This window comes from Phyllostomus discolor, chromosome 13 (genome assembly GCF_004126475.2).
Source record: "Phyllostomus discolor isolate MPI-MPIP mPhyDis1 chromosome 13, mPhyDis1.pri.v3, whole genome shotgun sequence".
NCBI lineage: Eukaryota > Metazoa > Chordata > Mammalia > Chiroptera > Phyllostomidae > Phyllostomus > Phyllostomus discolor.
Genome location: NC_040915.2, coordinates 28,705,704 through 28,719,715, shown reverse-complemented (window position 1 = coordinate 28,719,715; position 14,012 = coordinate 28,705,704). Strand labels below are relative to the sequence as shown.

The following is a 14,012-nucleotide window of genomic DNA, read 5'->3' as shown; positions in this document are numbered from 1 at the left end:
GACAAGAGCAGGTGAGGAGGACCGGCGACAATGGTCCCCAGCTCGGCTTTATAAAGAACAAAGATTATGAAGTTGTATGTGTGTGCATGTGCATACTCACATGAGATGAGATCCTCAATTTTTAATAGTGGGAGCCCTTTATTGAAAAAAAAGTTATCTAAAGGACAGGTTCACTATATTCATGGTTACTCCGGAGAGTGCAATTTGGAGCTGATTAAATATTCTTTTAGCATATCTTCTTGTAGTGTTCACATTTTCTAGAATCGGTGTTAGGATAATAAAAACCAGTAAGCACAGTTTTGAAAGCCTGTGAGAAGCATGCCTGTACGTCAGGTGGGGCCGGGGTGAGAGGAGGGATTGAGGGCGCAGAAGGTAAGGATCATCGAGTGCCGGCTCTGCACTTGCAGAGGGGAGGTGTAGCTATGTGGTGGGCGGTCTACCCAAGCAAGGCAATGCCACGCCAACCCCCCAAATCCCGGCCTGGTGGCGCATTCAGTGGGTATTAGGAATATCTGATGAAAACAGCCAGTGGTCCAGCCCCATGCCCAATGCCACTTTCATGTCAACATGTTTTTGAAAAGACCGGCTTTGCCTCCCAAAGTGATCATGTGCATTTCTGCCTCGTCTCGGCACATCAGGTATTCTCTTGGATGCATTGACTGAGCATATTCTCTTTGCTCTGGCCTGGGTCTGCAAACTGGCCTTCTTCTCAGCTTCTGCAAGCTTGTAGGAAAGCAATGATATGTAGTTATTTTAAAATGTCCTTCTCTTTTTTTAATACTGTCAGATCTCTTCAGAGGCTGCTGCTTCAGAGAGAATGAGTCTATCTCGTGCTGAGCAGAACAAAGACACGCCTCTAAAATGTTGCACAGGGTCTCCATAGCACTCTGCCTGTCTTTTTCTGCCAGTTTCTGTGTAGTTTTTACTTTTCCTACAAAACCGCTGCTTGGAGTTGAAGTAAACAGTGAGTCAGATAAGAGCAGATGGTCTCTACCCATCGCAGGTATGCATAAATGAGGTAAGGCCAGCTCGTCTGAAAGAAGGACACGTTTTCTGAGGCGGTACGCGTTGTAGTCAGCCATGACAAATGACTATGGAAATCTACGTGGGATTCGTCTGTCCCCTTCTCCCCAGTATCTCTCGCGAAGTTATTCTTTCGTAACCAGCAGATTAATGAACCATTGCAGGAAAATCCACGGGGGATCAGAAACACAAGGATCATCCTATAAATAATTTCATTTTGTTGTACTTAATAATGTGCACCACTGGCCAGTGTACTATAGAAAGAAAATGGATTCTCAAAGCCTTACAACACAGATTCCCAAGATCACTTTCAAGGCCACCATCAGACACACTGCAGCTGGTGAACGCGGAGATTTATACCAGTGGTCACTGAATTTCTGTGGTTTGAAAATAGAACGGTGACATGTATGAAACGTCTGTTATTCAATGTGAGTTTTTAAAAATAACTTGCTGGTGTCATGTCAGTAAGCTGTGAATGCAGTTCTCTGTGAAGAATACACGCTTGTATATCCCAAGTTAAGTTTTCCTGATCAACTTGACCAAACCTGAGGTCTTATAAGGAAAGAAGTTTGTTTTATTCATTTTTTAATTTTTTTAATATTCATGAAATTTCTTTCCCTTTGTCTACACTCCTTCAGCTTAAATCATGGCATAGTGGCCAACTTCTGGTATTTTGTAATAAGCAGGTTATATAAATGGCCATAGTGATATCATTTATAAAAATCAGCTGAGTTCCTCTTTGGGATGGTGGCATTCAAAGAGAATACAGTCTATATAACTTTGATGTCATCGTTTTTTTCAAGGCAAAAACTCTGACAGAGAATTTCACAACTCTCTAAGTGTTAGAACATAATCTGACTTTTCCTCTTACTCTGAACACAGAGCTCAGAGCCATTTTAAAAATAGAATTATAAAAACAATTAGCTTTTTATTTCTCAAAATTTACATGTATACTACTAATTATTTAGAAGCTAAAATTATTCATTGTAGTTAAATAAACTTAATAACATTACTGTTATACTGGCTAACATATATGTAGGTTGAACCATATAAAACTGTGAAAAAGTCAAACATTTTAGATGGTTCTGAGTGATGGTTGTTCCATATTTTAGTTGTATTTTTGATGTGGTTGTGCAAAGGGGTGAGCCATGTGTGCCTATGCCGCCATCTTAACCAGAAGTTTCTCAAACATTTTTAGCTAACAAAAAATGCCTATTTCTTATAGTTCGATCTAAGAGTTAAGTAGTAATTGCCACCATTCTACTGAAAAAACAAACAAACAAACAAAAGAAAACCCTTTCTGGAATGGTATGAAATGGAATGCTTTAGTTTGCCAGAAATAGTTTTCCCTCTGAACTCCTCGGTATAAGTGCATTACCACAGTTACGCGCAGGGCAGCCCCTCTGGTTACTCTGGGCTTCTCAGCTGCAAGGTGTACAGTCTGCCATAACCAGAGATGTCTTAATTCTGCAGGACTGACGTGAGTTGATGCAGTCGCCTTCTGTGTAAAGTTGGGTTTCTGTGTGTGTATTCAGGAATACGTGCACGTATGCAGAACTTCCTTTCTCCAGCCCCAGAGAACTCTCAGAGATCAACATTCACCTTTTTCCCCTCCAAGAAAAAAAAATATTTTATGTATGCCCTGAATTGTTCTATTTTTCTCTTGTTGTTGCTATTGCTGTGTATGGATGGATACATAGATGGATGGATCAATTTATTCCCTCCCTTTTTGAAGGGAGAAAAGGGGGATAGAAACAATTATGGGAAATGATCCATCAAAATCAAAACGAGCAGTGAAGTATTGCAGAGGCAGCTCAGCGTGGTACCCAAGATAAGAACATGGGCTCCACAGGCAGAGAGCCCCACAGCCAAGTCATACGTTAGAAACTTACTGACCAAGTGACATTGGGCAAGTCACTCGCCTCTCTATGTTGCAGGTGTGTCATCTGGAAAATGGAAGTAATGAGAATAACATTAACAATAACAGCAAACACTTCATCTGAGCCTTTCCTTGGGTGAGCGTATTTACTAAAAGGAACCATCATTTCCTTTGTTTTAAAGAGCCTGGCATCTTAGGGAGGGCGGGCGGCATGCCCAAGATCTCATAGCAGCTAATAAATGGAAAATCCAGTGCGTAACGTACAGGGCTGCGGTGATGATTAATGAGATAATGCATGGGAAAGTTGTCAGCCGAGGGCCCGTGTTAGGTATTAAAATAGGGGACAGACTAATTAGAGAATGCCCACAAGCAGTTTGAGATAATCTTTTAGAGTAATAATAAAGCACAAATTAATAGGAAACAAATCATAGAGACAAAGTGTATTTTTAGTGTTGATTATGTGAGAGTGGATGGAGCCCCCTGTTGTATTAAGATAAGGGACAGAGATAACCAGTTTCACTGGCTTGATTTTTTTCTAGCTGTCGTTAGAATAAGTCCCATTATCACTGAGATGTTACGTCTGTAATAAAATGCACAATGAACCAAGCAAAATATGGAAAAGCTCATTGCCCATTGACCATGTGCATTTTAGTTTCACATAAAATATAATCAGTTACTTCTTTTTAAAATTTTTTGCAGTTATAATTTATATTCAATGTTATTTCATATCAGTGTCAGGTTGGATTTCCCTTATGGGCGGTCTTAGGTGCAGCTCTTATGTCCTGAATGTGACTCTAGCCATTAAAATGGCTACCATGTGCCTCCTCCAAAATATTTCAATTGAACATCTGGTGTGATGGCTTCTGTTTAGGGGGAGCTGAGTTTTACTCCATTGCATTCTAGTTGAGGAGGTTGAGAATGTGGAAATATTACCATGGCCTGTAATTGGATCAGCAATTTGTGAGCTCAGATGTGAAGACAGAGAATGTTGTGAAGTGTTAAGAATGTGGAAATGGCTTTGTGGGAATATTTGCACTTCTCTCTGAGTTATTTTTGCTTGGGATAGATGAATTGCATCCTTCAGAAATCCTCATCCACAGCCCTGGGGACCTTGCTAGTAGAATTAGAGAAACTGGGAAAAACAGTAAGAACATCAGTAGCTCTCAGGGCATTTGAGACATAGGAAAGGGACAGGATGAAAGCTCAACTTCAAGGGTCAGTAGGTGGGGAGAACAAATTCCTTAAGGGGTTCAAGAATAATGATGAGTAAAGGACTTTTAAAGATCAAAATTTGAAACCCGATCACAAGGAGTAAAGAAGTGAGAACAAGCATTCGTGTGTCCCTGAACAGATATTCGTAAGGGATTAATGGTGTTCAAGACAAGATGCTTGGCTCACTCTGTGAAGGAACGATGGCATGGTTGCTGACTTCAGAGAAGACAGCCGAGTTGGGGGGTTACGCCTCTCCTCTAGGTAACGTCACAAAAGGTACCCGTTCAAGTCAGCGAGGCTTAGGATGCTTCAGAGCACTGCATTCAAGGACGCAGAGGGCGAAGGTGGGAGAGACCCTCCTGAATGCTTGGAGGACAGGCAGAGCTTGGGCAGGCAGAGAAGGACGGGAATGGGAAAAACAAGCAAAGGGGAAAGTAAAAGGTGTGTTGAGGGGTATGTAGAAAAGGTTTGTTCCCAAAAAATTTCAGGAAAAGGTTTAGTTGAAGATAAATGCAGTGACGTAGAATCCTTAGAATAGCTGAGACTATCACACAGGGCTCACCCATTCTATCTGTTTATTCACTTCGGATGAAGAAATAGAGATGCAGAGAGGTGAAGTGCATACAACAGGCTGTGAAGAGCCTTGTAAGGAGTTTGGACTTTACAGACAATGGGGTCTCTGAAAGTTTTTGTAGATCAGTATGTTAATGCAAACTTCTCTTGCAACATAGAGGATGCTATTAGAGCTAAACTAGAATGAGCAGGGTGTGTGTGTGTGTGTGTGTGTGTGTGTGTGTGTGAAAGTCCTCTGAGTATTAAAGCAACAGGTATGGAGCTTTATGTTAGAAATAAAGCAATATTTCCTAACAGGGTGAAAAAGACTGAAATTAATGCCAGAAGATGATTTGGGGATCTCCTTTTTTTTTTTGATCCTTAAGAGGAAAAATAGGGGTGGATTTTTACTTCTCATGGATGGGTTAAGTGTGAACTTCCTAGAAAAGAAAAATCAGTTGACCGCTTAAAACTCTTCCTTCTTGTATGTTTTTCCAGATAAAATCCCTTGATCGATACAAAGGAAATGTGCTCTTTTTAACAGTAAACCAAAAGGCTGAGAGGGTTTTCTCATTTATTTGTAACTATATTTCCTTTTCCTTCACGCTGAACTCTAAAATATGAAGGGAGCAAAGACATTTGTAATGTTATTGTTATACTTTAACCCAACATGGAATTGTTTGTGTATATTGTTCTTGTTGCAAAAACCATTTATTTTATAAAACAAAAAATTGTATTGATTAGCAAAACGAACTGAAAATCACGTGGCCCCTCACTACACAGAGATGCCACTGTTCATGTATTTTCTCTTAGACACATTTTCCAGTATATAGATATATATTTCCAAAATGGGGCCCTATTGTGCATATTGTTTTGCAGTATTCTTTTTAAAAAGATCATGTATAACACAAAAAGATGAATATAGTGTGTTGAGAACATCTATTCATGTCAATAAGTATTTTTACAATGATACTTTAATTCCTGCATATATTCCACTCTGGATTTGTACTCTGTTTCATTTACTCAAGTTTCACGCTGATGGTCTTTACTAATTGTTTGTTACTTTTCTGCTAATGCAGGAATAAGTGTTTAAGGAAGATAGGTGTCTGTGCATTATCTTTCATTCTTTCTTCACATGTTTCAGTAGAAAGATTTTCATTGCTACTTATGTGAAGCTCTCTCAGGGGCATGAGGTTACCATGATGAACAAATTTGAGAAATCTTCATATTTTTATGGCACTCACCTTCTAGTTGCGAGAGATAAAAAAATAAAAAAGCAAACCAATAAATGAATGTAAGTAGTTAAAAAATAGGCAGTACTACGAACATAACAGAAATGGGGGTGATGATAGGGCCTCCTGCTGGGGATGGGAGAAAGATGGTTAGGGAAGGACCCATTGAGTTGGTTTGACCTTTGAGTTAAGCCCTGAGTCCCCAGGATGAGCCCACCATACTTAGGGACACAGCTTTTCCAGACTGACAATTGTGAAGACAACATCGGTGAGGCTGAAAGGTCAGAGGACAGAGAAAAGGGAACAGAGAAAAGGATAGTGCGGATGGGCTTCATGAGTCGAGGGGAGGGAAGAGAAGAGGTAGTAGAGGTGAGACCAAAGAGTTGTGCAGAGTCTAAATCCCAGAGGACTTCAAAGGTCAAAATAATAACTCTGTGTTTTATTCTGAGAGTGGTGAATAGCCTCTGGCTGATATTAACCAAAGGAGACGTGATCTGCTTAACGTCCCTCCTACCGTGTGGAAGGGGCGGGGGTTAGAAGCAGAGACAGCAACAGGGGCAGTGTAATCACTCACGGATCATGGCGTCTTAAACTAGATTGTTAGTATTGCAGACAGGGAGAAGGAGTAGGAGATTTGTGCTAATATTTGGAGATGGAGCTCTCAAAATGTACTGCTTAATTATTTTCTACAAATATCTCTAGGAGTGTAAATGTCAGAGCAAAGGGTATGCACAGTTTAGAGACCTCTGTACATACTCCCAAATGCTCACAAGGGTGTTTGTACCATTTAACAGACAATTGTGGTTTCTACAGTTTACCAGAAAGTATGCACAATACTGGCATGTTTACAAAGAAAAGGTACTGTAGACATTTAGAAGATTTCGAAATGACATTATACATTTAAACACAAAGTCAGCAAAGCATTTACTGGAATGAAATTATTTTATTCCTAGAAGTATATTTTTAAACTACCTAGTTCAGTTGCCTCATTGTACAGCTGGAGAAGTGTGAGCCCATAACCATCTACTGGTGGTTGTCTCCGCCCATGCTGATGGGCTGTGTGTCTCCTGGGAAGAATGGGGGAGACTTATTTTGTAGCATCCTCCTACTTTTCTTCTCACTGAATAACAAAGCAGTTGTTTACTGTAATTCATAAGTTAGTTAGCTTTAGTTGTTTTTGTTTGTTTGTTTGTTTGAGTTTGAAATAGGTGCACAGACTTGAGAGAGTTCTTCCAAGGTCAAAACAGAGGGATGAAACTGCTTAGGATATGAACCTGCTTTGTCTGACCCTGGAGACCATGTATTTTTAAAAGGAGGTTTAAATTTTGTTTATTTACACACAGAAAAAAATGCACTCACTTTCGTACACAGTTCTATAAGTTTTGACGAAAGCCTGAAGGCATGAACCACCACTGCAGTTGACATGCAGAGCAGTGCCGTGACCCAGATTTGTTCCCTCACACCGCTCTCTGTCGTCGACCCCTCCCCCATCTCAAATCCCAGGGACCCACCCCCCTGCTCTTTCTGCGTGTAGTTTTACCTTTTACAGAATGTTATACACATGGAACCATAGAACATGTAGCCTTTTGAATCTGGCTTCTCTTACTTAACTGTCTGTGTTTGAAAACCACAGAGGATGTTGCACATATCCATACTTTGTTCTTTGTTATTGGTGAGAGTGTTCTGATTCGTGGATACATCACAGTTTGTTTATCTCTTCGTCTGCTGAAGAGCATTCATCCTCGTGGCTCCCAGTGCTGGCAGTTAACATAGAGCTGCTATAAACATTTGCACGCGGAAGTAGGATCACTAGCTCACACGTCCAATGTGTGTTAACTTTATAAGAAGCCGTCCAGCTGTTTTCCAGGTGGTTAATACTTTGTATTGTCACTGCAGTGTGCAAGAGTTTCCATTGTTCTGCATCTTCACCAGCTCTTGGAATTGTCAGTGGTTTTGCTTTTTGATGCTTTCATTTTAGCTTTGCCCATGGGTGTGCATAGGACCTCATTTTAGTTTTTAATTTGATTTTCCATAATGACCTATGATGTGGTCCAGCACTTCAAGTGTTTATTTGCCATCTGTACATCTCGAATTATGAACTATCTGTTCATATCTTTTGCCTATTTTTTATGGGATTGTTGGTTACGTTTTGAGAATTCCTTATACATTTATATATTCTGAATACATAAATTCCTGTGTCAGATACGTGATTTGTGAACATTTTCTCCCAGTCTGTGGTTTGTCTTTTTACTCCTTGAATAATGTCTTTCATGTAGCAAAAGTTTTAAATTTTGTTGAGAGCCAAATTATGTATTTTATTTTGTTGTTTGTGCTTTTCAGTTTCTGTCAAAGAAATCTTTGCCTGACCCAAGGTCACGGAGGATTTCTCCCATGTTTCCTCCCCAGATTTTATAGATTCACATTTTACATTTAAGTCTGTGACTCATTTTGAGTTAATTTTTATGTAAGATGTAAAGTATGGGTTGCAGTTCTTATTTGTTTACTTACATGTTTACCTACTTATTTGTTTCAATACGGATGTTCCCGTTGATCCCGACTAGCTTTTAAGATTATGCTTCCTCCAAGATTGCATTTGTGTCTTTGTCAGAAATGATCGAGCTTCTTTGTGTGGGTTTATATTTAGATCCTTCCGTTTTATTGACCTATTTTTCTACCAGTGCCACACCACCACACTGTCTTAGTATAGCTTAACAGTGTTTTGAAACCTGGTAGTGTGAATCCTCCAACTCTCTTTTTTAAAATTGCTTTGCTATGTCATTGATTCTCATATAGATTTTTGGAGTCAGCTTGTGCATAGCTATAAAAATTTCTGCTTAGATGTTGATGGTGATGGAATTTTACTTATAGAACAATTTTGGGAGAGTAAACACCTTAACAATACTTAATTTTTAAACCAGGAACATAGTGTATCTCTCCATTTGTTTGTGCTTTTGGCTGTGTGTGTGGTGTATGTATTGCCTGAGTGTGTCTGGGTGGCACTTTAAGGAGATATATGAGGGAGAAAAAAATAAAACAAACAAGAAATTCACTGCTGAAGTGATCCTTCTTCACGTTTTGATTTCCTCCCCAGTCTGCTACTACTTTTTACTTTGCATAGTCCTTAGGTGATTATCCTTGTTGTTGTTTAATTCTCCCCAGGATGCTTAGTTGTAATTCATGGGAGGGACAGCCTGTAGTGCGTTCATTCCATCTTGTTCAGAGCCGAAGTCCATCAGTTTTGATGGTGATGGTCTCGGCCCACCTTGCTTGGCAGTGCCATGGATTGCAGGGCATCCAGAAGTGGCTTATGTGTGCTTTTTCACTTTGAATAAACCAACTATTTCATAGCGTGGGGTCATTAAATGTGAAAGACGTGCTTTCTACATGAAAGTTCAAAGGATGTATCTTGGGTGGATGCAGGCCTAGGAAAAAGAGTGAAACACACAACCACTCTTTTCAAGTCCAATAGCATTCATTTAGATTCAGGAGTTTCTTCCATTCTTGACATTGCCGTGATGTGTCACTTAAAAACATGAAATGGAAATTGATGTGACAGTTAGCAGAATCACCAGGGTTCGCCTGGGAGCATTTCTGAGCAGGCATTGCGTTGCTGACACATAATAGGAGTTAGCAAGTAACACAGGATCTCACAATATCACCATTTATTTAGCCCCAAAGAGAATACAATTTCCTGTGTACAAACACAGCTGACTGATAAACTCCTGTAGCATCCAAACAATAGTATGACCCCTACATCTTATGACAGTTGATTACCAAAGAAGTTCAAGTCGCATTATCTTCTAAAACAGATAATATGCAAATTTTCCATTTTTATCTTCAAGAATTGGAGATCACTAAATGTGTTTTCTGGAGCACAATATAAATTGCTGATTTTGTCTTTATTCTATTTTTTAAGCCATTTGTAACAAAGACACATGCAAAAAATATATCTGGTTTCCTTTCTGATTTCTAGTTTTATATTTCATGAGTCTTCAGAGGTGCTTTATTATGAATCAAGATGATCCTCTGGAGATGCTCAACCTCATTCTTTATGAAAGCAGTGTTTCAGGACAGCCCAGAGCACGGAGTCAAGTGGCCCAGTAAAGTAAATTTTACCTACAGTTCCTCGATGTACCTTAAGGATATTTGTATGTCTTTTGTTAGAATAGAAGTTTGAGTCTCCAGCCGCTCACTCAGCAGTAGGGTAGGTCAGAATTCGGAATGAGGTCAAAATTTGTATATTTGTGCAAGCAGGGGAAACACTAAAACTACTTGCAGCACAGGGAGTATGCCTTTCCTCTGGAAGCTGTTCACTGTTTTTAAGCAGACGTGTTACAAGCCATATTTAAAAATTATATAACCAAATGAAGATGCATAAATCTCAGCAAGAGTTGGAAAAACTCGGGGACTTCATGGCAGTTGAAGTGTATATTTTATCCACAAAATATGCAGACACGTGCAGGAGTGTGACAGGCACACTTTAGTGGATATCCGTTCATTCATTCACAATGGTTTCCCCAGGACGACACTACACTCTCAGGTTGCAGAGATGACTAATACATTATTCTAGGTTCTTTTTCAAGCCCTCAAGTAGGGCATTAAGAACTGATTTTAAAATAGAACGATAATTATGCTTTCAAATGAATATCTGGCCCTTCCATTTAGTCATCCAAATAAGGGTGAGAGAGCAATTCTGTTGGACCCATAGGCTTTTAATGGATAAAACATGTCACAATATGTATGCAAATGCTTTATTCATAATATATAGCTTTTGTAGTTGACAAATTGCATTTGAATTATATATTTAATTGTCATAATAGTCTTCTGGTTAGAACAGGCATGTATTAAAAGCCCCGTTTATATAGGTAATGGACCTGAAGTGAAAAGAACTTGCATAAATTTACATTCCGGACACAGCGGAAAACGCTGGCCCTGGCACTCCAAGGCCGGCGCCCCTTTTACAGCAGCTCACGGTGTCTCAGAAGCGAAGAGCGCAGTCTTGCTGCTTCCTCGCCCTGGGGTTAAAATTCCCACAAAAAAACTGGTGGAGATCACGTGGCTTCTGTCTGGGCCGCTCCCTAAGTTTCGGAGTAAATGTTACCTCCCCTGGGAGGCTCACCTTCATGAGACCAGCAAGGATTTTCACTGACAAACTTACAAATACTACTGAAATACAGTAACCCCTTTTTACAGTCGCATTGTCTCACCAAAAACAGCCCTGAGTACCCCACGTTGGGAAAGACAAATTAACTATACAGTAATTCTTTGTCACCATGTTTCTTCCTGGATAACATATAATAAATTTCATGAGGATATATTCTCTTCACTTCTGTATTTGCAGTCCGTAGCAGGGCACCTAACATATTGCAGGTGCTCTGTAAGAATGGCTTTCATAAAGTAACATTTGCCTATATGTGAATAGTATATGTTTATAGTGCATGGCTGCATATATTTTCTTTTCTTACGAATATATAAATGTTTGGGTACAAAATAACCACTGTTTCTTCTCATTTTCATAGGATTACACGTTGACAATGTATTTTCAACAAGCCTGGAGAGATAAGAGGCTGTCATATAATGTGATACCCTTAAACTTAACTCTGGACAACAGAGTAGCAGACCAGCTCTGGGTGCCCGACACCTACTTCCTGAATGACAAGAAGTCGTTTGTGCACGGAGTGACCGTCAAGAACCGGATGATCCGCCTGCATCCCGACGGGACTGTCCTCTATGGCCTCAGGTCTGTCGTGTCCATTTTAAACTTGAACTTTGCCTGAATGACGTAGTTACTGCCTTTCACTGGAGGGGAACCTGTTGTGCTGCCTCCCTCAGTCCTCCTACAGGTGCGCCGATGAGCAGCTAGGCCTCCGGGCCTGCAGCCATCAGATGGCTGGGAGGAGCGAGCTCACAGAGGAGCTCAGCCCCAGCTCAGACTCGGGCTTTTTCCTGAGTTATCTCAGCTGATTTCTGGAAGGGGAAGAGATAAACAATACCAAAACAGCTGACGCATGAGGTTGCCTTAGAATGGGAAAAAGTGGTGAATGCCCAGTGCTTGTTTGAATGGGGCAGACAGGCTGTTTCATCAGTCACTCCTCAGCTACGGGAGGGAGCCCGGGCCGGTCCCCAGATGACAGGAGGCTGCCCGGGCCCTGGGCCCTCCGCCCTCTGCAGAGCAGTCAGACTCTCATAATGACCTCAGATTTATTGCGAATGAATTTATGCTGCTGAGTGTGCCTGTATGTCAGGGAAGAATGGTGAGGGTTCTGCTGTTTGGGTGAAGGAAAATTGTAAAATATGACAGTTTCTTCTTTTGAAGTTTGTTTTGTATTTGAAGAAATAGTTTCTTTAAAAGATGAGGACGAAAAATATCTGACTCTGAAAACATTACAACATAAAGAATTCCTCTGCGTTATAGGAGAAGAAACTCTAAATTCAGAAATGTTTAATTGCATCTGATCTATTCTGTTTTACATAAATATGTAGTTACTTTACCATAATAACGATGATGATAAAAATAGTATTTAGTGAAAACTTGTTAGAGCTCAATTAAATACTTTTCATACATTAATATACAGGGTGGGGCAAAAGTAGGTTTACATTGTTTATATGGAAAGTAATACAATAATAAATAAATAATGATAACAAGAATAAATTGTTTCATGAACTCAACTGTAAACCTACTTTTCCCCCACCTTGTAGTTAATCCTTACAACTTCATAAGTTAAATACTGTTATAATCTTTATTTTCAAATGAAAAAAACTGAGACAGATGCCACTTGCCTGCGATCACAAAGAAAGCAGGATGTGAAGATGAGATTTGAACACTTTTGAGTTCAGAGCCAGAGCACTTAACCGATGCACTAGGATGTTCTCACACAAACATTTTTCTTCTCTGGAATATCTCACTTGCATTACCTACTGTACTCAGCATGCTTGATGGTGCATCGTCTTAGATCCTTATAAGCCAATTTCTCTGTTTGTCATATCTGTAGAGAAAATGACTTTTGACTGTCAAGGGAAGCAGGGAGGGAGAGAGAGGCAGAGAGAGAGAGTGTGTTTGTGTCTTGAGTGAGCCACTGAGGGTGAAGAGATGAATTGAAAATTTATAAATGTCCCATTGTAGTTTGTACCTACACTGTAAATAAACTCAGTAGAGGTTGTCAATAAACTCTGAATGCACAGATGCAAAGTCGAATGGATGGGAAATCAATGGTCACAATGTCTTTGGAACTGAGAAGGAGAAGAGAGGACCGATATAGATGATCCATATGGATTATTTATCTTGTCAGGCCAATACATTGGGATGCACAGGACGTAATAGCTGTAACTCAAACTCATAACAACGGGAGACCATCACTCTCCCCTCCCCACTTCCAACACGGGACGGCAGGTTCCTGAACACACCTGACATGCGTAGAACTAAAACATCAGGACAGAGAAGGCTCTGAATCGTGAGGGTTTTATCAGTTGTGTTGTCCATTCTGAGTTTGACATTGACAATGTTTTTCAGGATATTTATAAATTTCTCATTTAGTTTTTACTGACAAAGAGAACAGTCTGTTTCATGGCTAAAACTTTAATGCAGACCACATATTTCTTTATGACTCCAGGAGATTCATTTGTGGTATACGAAAGGAATCCAATTGAAATGACTATGGTTGATTCAGCTGTACTTGGCCCCTCTTCCTATGTACCCACCTCCCACCGCAGCCACTCTCTGTTGCTGGTAGTCCGGTCAGAAATTGATCTTATGTCTGTGCTCAGCAGTGGCTGCATTGAAACAACACTTAAAATAGTAGTAGTATTAATGTCAGTAGCTAATACTTATTAAAGGGCTTAGCATGTACTTGTTACTGTGCTAGAACTTACATGATCTTATTTAATATTAACTTTAACTCCACAGAGTAGGCACTATTTTATCCGCCTCACATGAAGAAACTGAGGACCTTGTGTCCAAAGTTTCAGAGTTACACATAGGAAAGCATGATATTGTATTTAAATGCAAAGATACTCTTCATCACCATTCTGCCCTGCTCCTTAGATACTGGCAAGATGGCAATCAAGTAGTAGAAATCTCCTAAGTGCTGTGGGGGGAGGGGGGGATAAAGAAAAGG

General features: G+C 40.0%; 1 protein-coding gene across 2 annotated transcripts in view; it reads left to right on the top strand.

Moving 5' to 3' along the window:
- The window catches only part of GABRB2 (gamma-aminobutyric acid type A receptor subunit beta2), a 185,924-nt gene that overhangs the window by 53,693 nt on the left and 118,219 nt on the right, over positions 1 to 14,012 (top strand). For both annotated transcript variants that reach the window (XM_028528800.2, XM_028528799.2), the window contains exon 4: positions 11,418 to 11,638. In XM_028528800.2, the coding sequence (XP_028384601.1) occupies positions 11,418 to 11,638 (221 nt within the window). The remainder of the gene's footprint in view (positions 1 to 11,417; positions 11,639 to 14,012) is intronic.